This window comes from Lepidochelys olivacea (genome assembly GCF_965140295.1).
Source record: "Lepidochelys olivacea isolate rLepOli2 genome assembly, chromosome: 2".
Lineage (NCBI taxonomy): Eukaryota > Metazoa > Chordata > Testudines > Cheloniidae > Lepidochelys > Lepidochelys olivacea.
Genome location: NC_140412.1, coordinates 22232058 through 22248407, shown reverse-complemented (window position 1 = coordinate 22248407; position 16350 = coordinate 22232058). Strand labels below are relative to the sequence as shown.

General features: G+C 42.7%; 1 protein-coding gene across 1 annotated transcript in view; it reads left to right on the top strand.

Annotated features, from left to right (window-relative positions):
• FER1L6 (fer-1 like family member 6) overlaps positions 1-16350 on the top strand; it is a 149209-nt gene that overhangs the window by 66947 nt on the left and 65912 nt on the right. The window contains 7 exon segments of the mRNA XM_084619142.1: positions 30-138; positions 3202-3388; positions 7051-7171; positions 8769-8869; positions 9518-9608; positions 11283-11402; positions 13184-13336. Coding sequence (XP_084475268.1) covers positions 30-138; positions 3202-3388; positions 7051-7171; positions 8769-8869; positions 9518-9608; positions 11283-11402; positions 13184-13336 — 882 coding nt within the window.

Below are 16350 nucleotides of genomic sequence, written 5' to 3'. Positions count from 1 at the left end.
AAAACCTCAATGTCATTTTCCCCCCACAGATCCACAAAGAGGACTCTGAGGAATTCCTTCTCTTTGGGGCATTTTTTGAAGCCACGATGATTGACAGGAAAGTTGGAGATAAACCAATAAGCTTTGAGGTTTCTGTTGGTAAGGATATGTAAAACGCTTCTCCAATGAAGGAGTTAATTCTCAGTGCACCAAGGTGACTATGTCATTGAAGGGGCTGACTGCAGAGAAATACCTATACATTTCAATTAATCTCTGAACATCATGGCACTGGGTGTCAATTTTCCTGGTGTTTCCTTCTTCCACTCAACCTGGAAGACCAAGCCTTTGTTGTTTTCAGTTGCAGTTGGATTCCATAGGTCCAAATCCTTTCATCTAGTGCCATCTAGCATAGTAGACGGTGTCCTGGGTATCTCTGTGAGAGGCATGATCCCCTGCAGCTCCTGTGGCTCTAATGGATCCTCGCTGCAGGGGATCTGGCCAAACCCTACTGACACCCTGGCCCTTCCTGCATGCTGGTGTAGAGGAAGTCAGTGCAGAGCTGAGTCCCACACCACACCCACAGGTGCATCTCCTCTTAGAAGCCTGGCTATATCCTGCCCTCTACTGGTTCTGCTGCACAAGGGCTCCTCTGCAGCTGTGGTGGTGGGGCCAGGAACTGCCCTAAGTGCAGCATAAAGAGAAAATAAAAGATCTTTTTATAAATGTTAGCTGAACATTTCCAAACCTCAGAAAGATCAGCTCCAGGCGAAAGCCTGGATTGAACCTGATTTCACCTGAAGGACTTTGCGCATCTGTTTTTGGTTTACCACCCTAATGAGGTCTCTGTGCACAGTGACAGTCCCACATTTTCCTTATGTTCACTCACGTGTCTGGATAGGTGTTCCTTCTGAAGGAGAGTGCAGGGAGGGACCTCACAGGCAAACAAAGCAATGTGTAATATTGACTTATGCTGACATTCAGTGGGAAAATAAGCCAAAATTAACAGCAAGCTCGTTTGTGTACTTGTGCAATAAAGGCCAAAGACCAGTTCACGTTAGAAATTAAAATTGGCAGTGGCGTCTGGATCTGAAAAATGGTTCTGGCACGCTCCAGCTTTGTGCGTGTTTGGAACTGGGATCCAAACGTGGCTAATAGCCATTGGACTGAACCAAAATCTAGGTCGGAACATGGTAGCATCTGAGATTCAGATCCCAGTTTCAGTGCCCATCTCTAATCAAAATTTTAATAGCCAGTTTAATACATACCCTCCTCATGTCACTGATAACTGCCCTCTCTGGTACATGTCTATAGGTATGATACTAATGAAATTTGTGCATCATGAGTGCATGTTCCCCACAGTACTGCTGTCAATAAGGCCCCTTCCGAACCCATACAATACTAAATTAGCTTGAATGAAAACAGACTTTAACACTTCTGAGAACAGCTTTTGTAATTAGGACCCATGTGTTGCAAACAGATACAGTCACCATTGAAATCTCATGCACACGCTGGGAGCTGGGGCTACAACTCTGTACTATCCACTCCAAAAATTCAGGCACCGTTTAGAATTCTGTTAGCTAACGTAGGTTCCATATTCTCTCTGTGGGCCAGCTACTAGAGGGCAGCATCACCCATTCAAAGGCACCACATTGCTATACCTTATATAGCAGTCCTGTATTACCAGTTAAAGGAAGTAACCACCTTATTAATCTTGTTGAGGTGGAGCCTAGACAGGTAATGTGGCTAACCCTTGCTGCCATAACCAATAGAAACAGGGCATTGTCAGAATAGTCAGCTAAGAGATGGGGGCAGAAAGGTTCAGTTGGAATCATTTTGGTTTTTTGTACACAGGGTTTGTCCACTTCGTACTTCACTCCAGCAATTCTACAAAAGAATCCTGTGGCTCCTTTAACTTTGTAATGAAATCTGTAAAAATATCACAAACTCTGCTGAGCTTTTAACTAAATGCATACTGTCTGGATCCCAGACATTCACCAGTCTCTGCACTCCTTGATTATCATACACATTGTAAGGAGAGTGGTCACTTTAGATAAGCTATTACCAGGAGGAGAGTGGGGTGGGAGGAGGTATTTTTCATGCTTTGTGTGTATATAATAAGATCTTCTACACTTTCCACAGTATGCATCCGATGAAGTGAACTGTAGCTCACGAAAGCTTATGCTCAAATAAATTGGTTAGTCTCTAAGGTGCCACAAGTACTCCTTTTCTTTTTGCGAATACAGACTAACACGGCTGTTACTCTGAAAATTATCAGGACATGCTCCCTCCTATCCCCGAATTTGTCAGAGCCTAATGTTTCCATTTGACAGTCTCTTGGACAACACGGATGTCTGTTATGAGCACTAAGGCTTCACACCATTGTAAAGCTCCTCAGTGTAAAACCATTGCAAGAGGACAATCCAGCTCCTAGATTCATAGATATTTAGGTCAGAAGGGACCATTATGATCTAGTCTGACCTCCTGCACAACGCAGGCCACAGAATTTCACCCACCACTCCTACAAAAAAACCTCACACCTATATCTGTGCTATTGAAGTCCTCAAATCGTAGTTTAAAGACTTCAAGGAGCAGAAAATCCTCCAGCAAATTTCTTCCTGACCCCAAATATGGCAATCAGCTAAACCCTGAGCATATGGGCAAGATTCATCAGCCAGATACTACAGAAAATTTTTTCCTGGGTAACTCGGATCTCACCCCATCTAATAGCCCATCACAGGCCATTGGGCCTATTTACCATGAATGTGACCTCTATACCATCATACAGTGGTTAAACCAGTGATTCTCAAACTGTAGACTAGGGACTATTGGGAACAGATTATTCAGAGAGCTGGTCAGTGGAGACCTGGCAGGTCACTTGGTGATTGCAGCTCTTTCTACAGCTGTCCAGGCTCTTCACTACAAAGAAAAGCCCCTGTAACGCTGTAAAGAGAGCTAGCAACAAGGAGCAGGAGTTAGCCTAGTATCTCTGCTAGGGGCAGCTCCTGCACAAGAGTAGGAAAGAAGGAAATGGGAGCTGCCCTCAAGGAGCGGAACAATTGAAAATATCTACATTCCTATATCACTTTTTTAAAATAGGCAAATGCCATTTTGGAGTGCCTTAACAATAAAGCAAAGAACTACAGTTCACTCAGGTTTATCACCCTATCTCCTATGTAGCATGACTCCATTCCCTGCCCTTACAACCTTGTTTTGTATCTCTAGGTAACTTTGGAAATGTTATTGATGGAGTGTCACTGGAAGCTGGTGGTAAAAAGAAGGGACATGAGGGAGAAGAGGAAGAAAGTGCCCCATTGCTGCATGAAGGGGAGAGTGAAGCGTCACATGACATTGGAATACCAATGATATCCACCACCCACCCTGAGAAGCCACTCCTCACAGACGGAAACCGGTAGAATGTTTGAACTTCATGACATTAATGTATAGTTTTCTGGCTTTTGCCCTGTAACACTAGGATGTAGGTTTTTGATTTAACAATTGCTAGCAGCATTGAACAGCCTGTTGTAGAACATGCTAAAACATAATTGGCCAGTGTAAATCAGGAAAGCCCTATGCAAGTCAAATGGATCTGTGCTGGGTTCACCAGCGTAGAATCTTGGCTCAAATGAGGGTTGGCCTTAGAACTTTTGGTGCCTTTAACAAGACTATATTACAGTGCCACATAATAGAGTCAGAGAAGGGAGAGTAGCTTTTTCAAGTCTGTTCAGTACAAATTTAGGTCCAGAGTCCAATACCCTTAATGACAGTGATTAGTCACTTACTCTGTAAGTAGCTCCGCTGAAATCAGAGAGACTACATGAAGAGTAGGTAGAATTCAAATGAACAAGGGTATCAGAATCGGTTCCTTATTTTGTAGATAATCAGATTAATTTCCAAAACATTTCAAGATTTGGAAAATAAGAGTGAAATAACAAATAGCAGCACAGGTGGGGGGGAAACAGAAGAACAGACCATGGAGAAGATGGAGAGTTGATGGAGCAAATACAAAAAGAAGTTTGCAGATGGACTTGTTAAAGTACAGGGGTGATTTTTTCTCTCTCACACTCACACATTTCATTTCATGTCAAAGGTATCAATAAAACACAGTAGTAGATAGAACTATTCCTGACATTACTGAGTGCCAAGCAGAGGAAGTTCTAGAATACAGGAGGTCCAAAACTTGACAGTACCTCTTCCTGTAGGCTTCAAGGCACTGCCAGCAGGAGTTAAACACAGGGACCATCTCGAAATTTTGGATCTGGATCTCTGTTTTGGTTTCTGAACCTGCACAAAGTTCAGAAGTGTTTGGACTGGATCCTTCCTGACAGTAAATCATGCAATTAAATTAAATAATGGTCAATGAAATTAAGGAAGAATGAAAGACTTTGTAAGGCTTTTTTTGCTTTTTCTTTTTTCTCGTTTTCTTTTTTTTTTTTTTGGCACTACAGAGATGAAAATCATTGCTGTCAAGAATATAGTTGCCCCTCTTGTCTCATAATAGGGCTACAGAATGAGCTCCTGCTAGGTTATTATCCTATAAAGCAGATTGCAGGATTTTTAGTTTTTCCCCTGACAGGAATTCAGGTTTAAACAGCTGCAGTAAAAGAATTCCATATTTCTGCAATTCCATATTTAGCTTGCTCAGATATTTATAAAGCTCTCTCTCATTAAGGATCCATTTCCCTCAAATCTGTGTGGATATAAATTGTTTTGTTTTTTTTATTTTTCTCTTCTTATGGTGTCTGTAGCCACTTGACCTGCTCGGGCCATCAGACAGCAGGAATGTTATTGGTAATTGTATTCACTGTCACTGAAAGGATATTCCTAATATTAATCAGTCCTTCAGTAGGACATTCAACTTGTCAAATAAATATTGTGCTAAAGCCCATAAATTAACAGTAAAAACAGAAACAAAAAAATCCCATTTGGCATTTCACACTGCTAGCAGATTAACAAAAGTATAGAAAATGGCTTTGCCAACCAGTTATACGCAGCCCCTCCCACCCGTGCAAACAGACACCAGTAAATTGCCAGGATTTTTCATGTTTATGTATAACAAGGACAAACTAACCATGAAAAAATGACTGTTCGGTTCCTCATAGCGAGATTAATGGTAGGATGTCAAGTCTCATTCTTTTAAGAGTACAGTGTTTTCTATCACAATAGGGCCAAATCGTCCCCTCTGCAAATACAAAAACACCACCAACCCTTGAAAGTGTCAAGAAGTTCTGGGAATCGTAATTCAGTGACAGGTTTCAGAGTAGCAGCCATGTTAGTCTGTATCTGTAAGAAGAAAAGGAGTACTTCTGGCACCTTAGAGACTAACAAATTTATTTGAGCATAAGCTTTCATGGGCTAAAACCCACTTCATCGGATGCATGCAGTGGAAAATACAGTAGGAAGATCTAGATATACACACAGAGAACATGAAACAATGGGTGTTACCATACACACTATAATGAGAGTGATCAGTTAAGGTGAGCTATTACCAGCAGAAGAGAAAAAACCTTTTGTAGTGATAATCAAGATGGGCCATTTCCAGCAGTTGACAAGAATGTGTGAGGAACAGTAGGGGTGGGGGGGAAATAAACATGGGGAAATAGTTTTACTTTGTGTAATTACACAGAGGACAGGACAAGGAGTAATGGTCTCAAGTTGCAGTGGGGGAGGTTTAGGTTGGATATTAGGAAAAAAACTTTTTCACTAGGAGGGTGGTGAAACACTGGAATGCGTTACCTAGGGAGGTGGTAGAATCTCCTTCCTTAGAAGTTTAAGGTCAGGCTTGACAAAGCCCTGGCTGGGATGATTTAATTGGGGATTGGTCCTGCTTTGAGCAGGGGGTTGGACTAGATGACCTCCTGCGGTCCCTTCCAACCCTGATATTCTATGATTCTATGATCCACTCCCAGTCTTTATTCAAGCCTAATTTAATGGTGTCCAGTTTGCAAATTAATTCCAATTCAGCAGTCTCTCATTGGAGTCTGTTTTTGAAGTTTTTTTGTAGTAATATTGTGACTTTTAGGTCTGTAATCAAGTGACCAGAGAGATTGAAGTGTTCTCCGACTGGTTTTTGAATGTTATAATTCTTGATGTCAGATTTGTGTCCATTTATTCTTTTATGTAGAGACTGTCCAGTTTGGCCAATGTACATGGCAGAGGGGCATTGCTGGCACATGATGGCATATATCACATTGGTAGATGTGCAGGTGAACGAGCCTCTGATAGCATGGCTGATGTGATTAGGCCCTATGATGGTGTCCCCTGAATAGATATGTGGGCACAGTTGGCAACGGGCTTTGTTGCAAGGATAGGTTCCTGGGTTAGAGTTTTTGTTGTGTGGTTGCTGGTGAGTATTTGCTTCAGGTTGGGGGCGCTGTCTGTAAGCAAGGTCTGGCCTGTCTCCCAAGATCTGTGAGAGTGATGGGTTGTTCTTCAGGATAGGTTGTAGATCCTTGATGATGTGCTGGAGAGTTTTTAGTTGGGGGCTGAAGGTGATGGCTAGTGGCGTTCTGTTACTTTGTTAGGCCTGTCCTGTAGTAGGTGACTTCTGGGTCTCTTCTGGCTCTGTCAATCTGTTTCTTCACTCCTGTTAGTAATTCAATGAGTTTGCATCATTGAATTCTCGGGGGGGGGGGGGGGGGGAATAAGTGTGGATGGATTTTTTCTTTTTCCCCCAATAGCGTGGCCTTGTGACTTTATTATGTTGAAATGTTCCCAATTAATATGATGTTGTTAAAGATAACGGTGCAATAAAAGCCCAGCTTAGTTTTCAGGAGCAAGTCTCTAGGTTGGTTACAGAAAATGTATTTAGTATCAAACCACTAGGTGACACTCTGAATGATACAACCCAACTTTATTAAAAAGAAAAATGATTAGTTAAGCCAACAGTTGTGCAATTACTACTTACACAAACACTACTTTTATACTCTCACTCAGAGATTAAAATGGTGTATCAATGGGTGGTCAGTCCATTGACAGAGTGAAGTACACCCATATAATCCTGGAAACCAAGGATTTGGCCTGTTATTTACATCTGATTCCAGACTTTTCACAGCATTTAATGTATTTTCACAGGAACTATCACTGCTTGCCATATGATGAGAAGAAGCCCTGTGTCTATATAAAGAGCTATTGGGGAGATCAGACCTTCCGACTGTACTTGTCCAATGTCCTAGAGAAAATCGCAGATCTGCTGGTAAGCCTTGTGCTACATATTGTCAGGATTTGTTGGAAAATCTGTCAAAACCTTTTTTGATGCAAAATTTGTTTTTTGACAAATAAAAACCTCTGTGGAAAGTGTCTGTTCCTCACAAATTTTCAATTTCCGCCCCCTCAGAATACTGAAAATTTAGTCAAAGACCAAAAGCATTTCAAGTGTTCTGTTTTCCACTGAAAATTTTGACAAAAGCTATATTTTGTTGTTTTTGTCTAAATTTCTATAGGAAAATTTTTTTTCCCCCACCAACTCTGGTGTCTATCCTGTCCAAATAAGCCTATGTAGCTCCTGGCCTGTGGAGACCCCAGCACGTTCCTGGGCTACCACAGGCAGCTTCACCCTGTCTCCCTGAGGAAGCAGTTATGTAAAGCCAGTCTTGGCATTATGCAGCAGCCTAAACTTGCTCACTTGCCAGGGATGAGTCCCAGACTCTCCCCCAATCCTTTTGCTATATATACACACACACACTACAGTACAGCCATTCTGGCTGATATTCCAGATCACACTGAGTGTGTAGAGGGCAAAGGATTTCTTCTGGGTTGGCTAATTGACTGGGGTGGCATATTCTGAAGCACCCCCCACCCACCCCCAGTCCGTAGCTCTAAACCGACCTTATCCCTGGAGATGAAGAGGGGTTGTATGACCTGAAGAGCACTACTTACCCCAGAAACATCTCCAATAAGAGTACATTAGGGAAAGGGACCCTTCCCACAGTCCTTCATTCAGGGGGCTCCACCAGCATATCTGATAAGCAGGCCCCCACTGAGACTCAATGAAGGACAGATTCCCTCCTCCCTACTTGCAGGTAAATGAAGGGAGTAGATGGCTCTCTTCACTGCAGCTGAAGCAAGGGAGTTATTCCAGCTCACAGGTTGTGCAGGCACAGCAGGAGAGAAGAAACCCATGCAGGGAGCTGTGCAGCACTGGGAGTAGAGGGTCTTAGAAACACAGCAGATTACTTTGCCTTTTGCTTTAACCCTTGTGCAGTGGCACAGCCTGTCTCCTGAATGGGATAGTTCATGGCAGTCAGCATATGCCTCTCTTCAGAGTGTCTAAGCACCTACAGCTCTCAGGGAGGTCATCTCTGACAATCAAGCCACTTAATTAAACACCTGAGGGCTCAATCCAATCCCTATTGATGCCACTGGGCATCGCATTGGGCCTTATGTATGAACGTAAGTGTGTTATTTTAGGCACCCAAAATTTAACAATTATGACCTAGATGACTTGCCTAAGACAAACACCTAGCTAATGGCAAAGCTATATATAGAATCCAGGAAGCCACACGTCTTGTAATCTAACCACTAAAGAATACTCCCCACTCACTTACATTTATAAATTAGGTAAAGAAGCTGGCTCCTAAATCAATACTTTAGGCATAGAAAGGCTGTAGGAAGGCCCAAACAGAGTGGTCCTTCCTTTGCATGCTCCAAGCTTAGCGGTATGTCAAAGCTCAGACTTTTCAAGATACAAGTCTTCCTCTTACTGGCTAGACTCAATAACCGTAGTACAAATTATTACACTGACAGCTCTTCTTTCTACAATGTTTTTCCCCCCCCCCACATCTTGTTCTTAGGAAGATGGGTTAGAGGAAGTAAAAGATTTGATCAAGGTTTCAGAGACTGCGTCAGAAGAGAAAATGAACACCATTCTAAATGCCTTTATCAGTCAATGCAGGTAACCTAATTTATTATTGGAGCATAAAGTTACTTTATACATTGGTAGCAATTTCCAGGCTATGGACCCATAAATTGGCAAGATGCATGAAAAATACAATGAACTTAATTTGCTGTACTTTGTAGTCTGCTGTAAAAGAATTTTACAGCCTCTGGCTCCTATTTTGTGCAATTTTATTTAATTTCCAGGACTTGTTTTCCATTTGTCAATTACTGGATTTGATCTTAAGCTTTCTGGACTCTAAAAATAAAACAGTTATGAGAATAATTGAGAAGCAATAAGGTGCAAGACAGACATTATAAAAATCATGCAAAATTAAAATGAATACAGAGGGCCTCCTTGCACAAGCAGAACTCCCATTGTGCCCTGAGTAAGATGGACAGGATTGGATCCAAAACAGAGGCAAAGCCCAAGAGTGAATTAATTTATATCTAAACATTACAGTACAGATTGTATGTACTTCTTAACTCTCTCCAATATAGGTGGTGCCTTCAACATTTATATTAGTCTGGCAATTCCAGCATCACCATCTTCTGCTCCACGCACTGTGCCAGATAATAATTCACTTGCAGTCTATTTTATCAGCCATCATAATAAGGTAATCTCTCTCATAACAAATGCTTCTGTATTACTATTCCCTGATCTCAGAGCCTTCATTGCTCATGCCGAAAAGAAGCCCCAAGGGATGAACCAGACTGCTTTGGACAAAAAAAGACTTATGATGTGCAGGCAAGAACTGGTATGAAAGGCTCCCTCTTATATATATATAATGAGTTAATCTTATATAATATATAAGATGAGTTATATATAATGAGTTAATCTTAATCAGACGCAGTGTGTGTGTAGTAATTTGGATTTGGTTTTTCGGTGCCAGGGTGTTTCATAATGAATGTGAAAATTACATCCAAGAGCTTTTTTTTTTTAAAAAAAGGCTACTGCGCTAAGCAAAAGGTTTTAAGATTTTTCATGTTGAACTTTAAAGCAAGCAATTACAGCAAAAAGCTTTGTTCTTCGTACCTATCCTGATTTTACAGTAGTGCAACTCCTGACAGTTCAGTAGAGTTAGTCCTGATTTACACGAGTTGTAAAGCACGGATTTAGCCCATGCCTGATTGCTTTGATGGATCTGGGCCTAAGTGATAGAAGAATCAGGCCCATCATATTTTTGCTGTTTTTACATATATCTCGATATAGCAAGAGCTATAGATAGACATAAATAAATGTGTGTATATTTAAAAATATTTTTTGTTTCTTGATTTTTCAAAGTTAATACTGCTAATTTGATTTTGATTTACACTAAGCCTCATTTACACTCTGTCAAATTTGCATCCATAGTAAGGCCCTTTTACACTGCCAGAGTGGCATAAAAAGATCTTACTATAAATGAGACTCTGGCACAGAACATCTAAAGAGAATTAAATATCCATACATTTTTTCATCTCTCCCTAGATTATATGTATATACATCTGTGTTCTAGCTCTCCTGTATGGCTCCCAGTACTGTAGCATCTGAGTTGCCACACAATCTTTATGTATGTCTCTTTGCAACAACCCTGTGAGGTAGGGAAATACTCTTACCCCCATATTACAGATGGGGAACTGAGGCACCGATCCATTGAGAAGCTGAGACAGAGGGACTAAGTGACTTGCCCAAGGTTACACAAAAAAGCCAGTGGCAGAGCAGGACATCGACCCTAAGTCTTCTGAGGCCTCAGTTACCAACCTACCCAGTGGACCATCTTTTCTCAGTATCAGAGGATCCATTTTTAATATATACACATAGGGGGACTGATCCAGAGGGTTGATGAGTACTAGCAACTCAGTGAAATTAACACCATCTTTCAGGAGCAGGATCATGTTAGTATCATAAAATATCATTATAATGCAGTATAATGCAGAGGGATCTTTACATATCCTAATAGATAGGGTGACCAGATGTCCCGATTTTTTAGGGACAATCCTGATTTTGGGGCTATTACCCCTGACCCCGTCCCGATTTTTTACACTTGCTATTTGGTCACCCTACTAATAGGCCTGCATTTTCTACTATACCTTGTGGTTGCACAGTAAATGTATGTATTATTTTTATGCCATTGTTTGCAGTACAGTATTGATCAAAGCCCTCCATCAGGATCAGGGCCCTATTATGCTGTGAGCAGTAAATACAAATTTCTGGGGACCTTCACTGCATAAACACACATACACACAGTGGAGAAAATGCACATTTTGTATAACTGGAATCATTTCCTGAAAGTTCATTTGCCCTCTGCTTTGAAATTTTGAAAAAAAAAATATTTCATAGTGAACCTGGGTAGCTATTTCCCCTTACATGCCCAGTTGGATAGTCTGAAATAAGTTTTTCATGAACTCACCGTGTATATGAAATACTTACCTATTGTCCACTCCTGTTCCAGGAAGCAATGTCCTCGGATGCCAATGGCATTGTTCAGCAGCAGAAAAAAAAGATGTCAGTAGATGAACTGATGCGTGAAACACAGAACTTCATAGAGAAAATTCGATTCTTGGTTGATGAGGTAATTCACCATTGACACAGGATTTTACCTAGGTCACAATGTCGAATGTTTTAACGAAGATGACACAAGTCTTTATAATACAGTACAATCAGTAAAACCTTGAGCTAGATCTTGACTAGATTGATTAGCTGGTGATCCCCACTACTCTATATCTCCTCATAGGCACTGACTCCATGGGTGCTCTGGGGCTGGAGCATCCACGGGGAAAAAAAAAAAGTGTGTGCTCAGCCCTGCCAATCAGCTCCTTCCCCTCCTCTCCACACCTCCTGCCCCGGCAATCAGCTCCTCCCACTCCCCCAGCGCCTCCCACCCACCAGAGATCAGCTGTTCAGCACAGTGCAGGAGGCGTTGTGGGGGTAGGGGGAGGAGCAGGGCAGGAAGGGGCAGGGCACGCTTGTGGGGAGGATCAGAACTGGGTGGGAAGAGGTGGGGCAGAGGTGGAGCAGGGGCAGGAAGAAGTGGGGTGGGGGTGGGGCCTTAAGGCAAGGGGTGGAGTGGGGGCGTGGCCTAGCCTGGAGTGGGGGTCAAGCAGCCCCAGGATAATCAGAAAGTTGGCACCTCTGCCTCATGTACAGCCCTTGGCATGGGGAATGTCCTGGAAAATGGGGTTGTGGCCAGGGCACTGTGACAGGGGCAAACTGGATACACTGTACATGCATTTGCCCAATGAAGAATGGCCTCCCTGGTGAGATTTCATCTGAAAGTAAAAATCTAGGGCACAAGAAGCACCTAAAGGAAAGGTGCAGGATGGAGGAGTGGTATACAGGGTATCCCACAGGGGATCTACACCCTCTGCCTGCCACACAGCTGTGCCTGTACAGGCTTCACTTGCACTAGCGTGAGGGGCTGTGGAAGAGGGGGATTGTGACCAGTGGATCTGTGATTACACGGAGGATCCATGGCGAATCTCTCACTCACACAAAAGAGGGTAGTGCAGGAGCCCTGTTGTAGTCTCAGCCAGAAAGTGTCTCTGCTGCTCTTCCATGTGTTGGGAGAGCTTATTCAACCAGGACCTCATAGAAAGTAGAATGGTGGGTCCTAATTCTCATTTTCCTTAAGGCCTTTGGGTAAATGAGTATCAAGCCCATAGATTTTAAGATCAGAAGGAGCTATTTTGAGTATCCAGTCTGCCTTCCTGCATAGCATGGGCCATATATTTTTTATCCAGTGATTTTTGCATCGAGTCCCATAACTTCTGGTTGAGCTAAAGCATCTGTTAGAATTGCAGGCAGTCTGATTTAAAGACCTCAAGTGATGGTGTATGCACCATGTCCCTCGGTGAGATTCTCTGTTCAAAATTTACATCTTATTTCTGGTTTGAATTTCCGTAGCTTCAACTTCCATCCACTGCAGCTTGTTATGCCTTTATCTGCTACATTAAAGATCCTTTAGTATGTGATACTTTTCCCCTGTGTAGGCCCATGATCAAGTCACCTACTAACCCTCTTTGATATTTGAACAGAGTTTAAGGTCCTTAAAAGCTTAAAACCTTAAAAGGAACAAACTCTGACTGTGCTCAGGAACTGAGGTTTGGGCAGATACTATGTATCACAGTCCGGCATATGGATTTTTAGGTGTGAATTGATAGATTTTCTAGATTATGATGCTGGCTGTCTCTTCTCAGTAAAGGCTGGCTTTGTCTTGTCAAATTGTTGAAAAGAGTTAGGTCTTGTTAGTTCATGTTTAACAAAAAGTAACGATTGTTGCTCATAAAAAGAATATTTGTTAATGTAGCTCCAGTGTTCAAAGCATACAAGTTCTGTTCCATGTCATTTTAATAGCCGCAGCATACGGTGCCTGATGTGTTCATCTGGATGCTCAGCAACAACAAAAGAGTTGCATATGCAAGAATCCCAGCAAAAGACGTGTTCTATTCCCCAGTGAATGAACAGAGAGGGAAAAACTGTGGGAAGATTAAAACCCATTTCCTGAAAGTAAGTCTGAGACATTTTGATCTTTTACAAAGATGTTTTGAGCAGATAACTCCATGAACACCATTTTTATCCATAAAAAGAAAAGGAGTACTTGTGACACTGCTCAAATAAATTGGTTAGTCTCCAAGGTGCCACAAGTACTCCTTTTCTTTTTGTGAATACAGACTAACACAGCTGCTACTCTGAAACCATTTTTATCCATGTTTCACTCAGCCCACATGCATCTACCTTAAATATATGCAGAGTGAAATTATGCAGGAGAGCATTTCATTTGAGATACCAAAAATCTGAAATCTGATCTGCAAGGAATCTGTGGGTTTATCTGTATGATTTAGATCCATATTTGTCAACCAGTGAGTCACAAAAGGCAATTTGGAGGGCAAAAGTGTTGAAACCATTATTGCAATCTAAAGCAAATGAAATCTCACTCCCCAACTTCACCTCACAGCCTCACTCTACAAGGTTAAGTATGCTCTGTCAAATTCTCAAAATACACACAAATAAATTCTATTGGCTTATCATTGTTGTCATGGATACATTTTTACTCTTATAGAAAAATTTTGTCTTAAAAAGGGGTCACCAACCTGAAAAGGTAGAGAAACACTGATCTATTTTATCTATATTCTCTACTTTTCTGTTTTGCTTTTAATACCATGCTCATCATCATGGTGTCTAAGTAATTCATCCCCTGGCTTCCTGCTTCTGCCAAGTGTACCATTAATCCAAATATGCACAAATAGATGTAAATTGGTAGATCACTAAACCTTTCTTCTCTGATGAATACATTAAGCAGCATTTGAAAACTCCAAGGGAAACTCCAACAGATTGACATTCACCACACTCAGACAATGAGGAAGTGCAGAGATTCAGACATAATATAAACATTTCTGTTTATAACTCCAATTTAAAATGTGCATGTGAGATATATGTTGGTACTCCATCGCTGACAATGATGACAATATTGTAGCAATTCTCAGCTCTGGCTACACACGACTCCAAAGTCTGAACCATGATGCATAGAGTTGGCTACACTAAGGCCATGGGAAGTCTGTAAATATTATGTTTGACAATGCAGTTCTGTGGCGCTTTTCACGTGCAGCCTGGAGATGATTTCGTCAATCCTACTCAAACCTGTTACATCCTGATCTTGTCAAGAGACTACCAGTGTGTCCTGTCCTGAGCCATTTGCTCAAGTTCTTTGAGGTTGATAGTCTCCAGTGGGCTGCACTTTAGGTTAACTTTAAGCGCTTATACGGACGACGCTTCCTTCTTTTGCTCCCCATGCAAGATCTGTTTTGGGAGACAGATCTTCCATTCTGATGACATGTCCAGTCTACCTAAATTGTGTTCTCAATAGCATTTCCTCACTGCTTTGTTGTGTTTGCTCTTTCAGGGACCTTAATATTGGTCACTCTGTCCTGCCAGCGAATGCTCATTATTAAGGCTACGTTTTAGTCACGGGTATTTAGTCATGGGTATGGACAGGTCACGAGCAATAAACAGAAAGTCATGGTCCTGGACCTGTCCATGACTTTTATTAAAAATACCTGTGACTAAATCTTACCTGCTGGGAGGGGGGCACTCCTGAAGACTGCTGCTGGGGGTGGGGGCAGAGCTGGGCGATGTGTCTGCTGGGTGGGGCAGCCCAGGCCCCTGCTGCAGCTGGGGGCAGCCTGTGTCCCCCTGTTACTGGAGGAGGGGCAGCCCGGGGCCCCTGTTGCTGCTGCTGGGGGCAGCCCTGCCACCAGTCCAGGTGGGGGGGGAAGCCCGTGGCCCTGCTGCCACTGGTGCACGGGGGGCAGCCCGGGGCCCCGGCGCCACCTCCGCTGGTCCGGGCCAGGGGCAGCCCGGGGCCCCACTGCCACCTCCGCTGGTCCGGGCCAGGGGCAGCCCGGGGCCCCACTGCCACCTCCGCTGGTCCGGGCCAGGGGCAGCCCGGGGCCCCACTGCCACCTCCGCTGGTCCGGGCCAGGGGCAGCCCGGGGCCCCACTGCCACCTCCGCTGGTCCGGGCCAGGGGCAGCCCGGGGCCCCACTGCCACCTCCGCTGGTCCGGGTGGTGCGGCTGGCCCCAGGGCTTCCCAGATGCTGTGGTGGTCCTGGGGTCAGCTGCACCAGCCCTGCAAAATTCACAGAGGTCACGGAAGCCATGACGCCTGTGAATGATTCACAGCCTTACTCATTATCGAGCGGAGGGAACGCTTGTGAAATTGCTCAAGCTGTTAAATGTGCCATCTATAAAGAGTCCATGTCTGAGATCCATACAGGAAAGATGTTAGATATATAAAATATTGAATAATATACTTATCTGACAAGACCATTTTAGCAGTGTTATACAAAGAGAGGTAACATGCACAGTAACAGTATGCAACAATGGAATGTAGTCACTGTCCATCAGCAACAGCTGGAAGGAAAAGCCTGGACACTCTGGAATAATAAGCAAAGCTAACATTGCTTATTACGTGTATAGAAACTCATCACCTAAGATGGTTGTTGTTGGAACCAGGCAAATAAAACGTGGCTCGTCAGCAGATAGAGGTATCCAGACTTCTGCTAATTATCAAGAGTAATTTATTGTGCATACTACTTACTGCATAGAATAACATTTCAGTGCATTTCTACTTACAGTTTTTAAAGCGGCTTCTTGAATCTTTTTAGAGCTTTCTTATGAGAAATCTCTCCCAGGTCTATCAAAATGTTCTATTTTATTTGAATGAAGTAAAACTAATTTTAGAAGTAGTCATTTCAAACAAAATGAAACGGTCATTAAGATACTCTGGTGTAGCAATTCTATTTATCCATCAGATTAAACCTCAGAGGCACAGTACAAGTAGTTGTATTTTCACTTGAAAGAAAGTTACAACTAGGAAGCACTATGGATAACCCAGAAGGTGGGATGTTTCCCCCCTGTTTAAAATACAAAGGTTGTTGCTTACAAGACACACTGTTACACCAAGTGAAACAAAAAGGCACCAGTTAAGACATCATCAATTGTTAGGGTCTGTCAGGAAAACA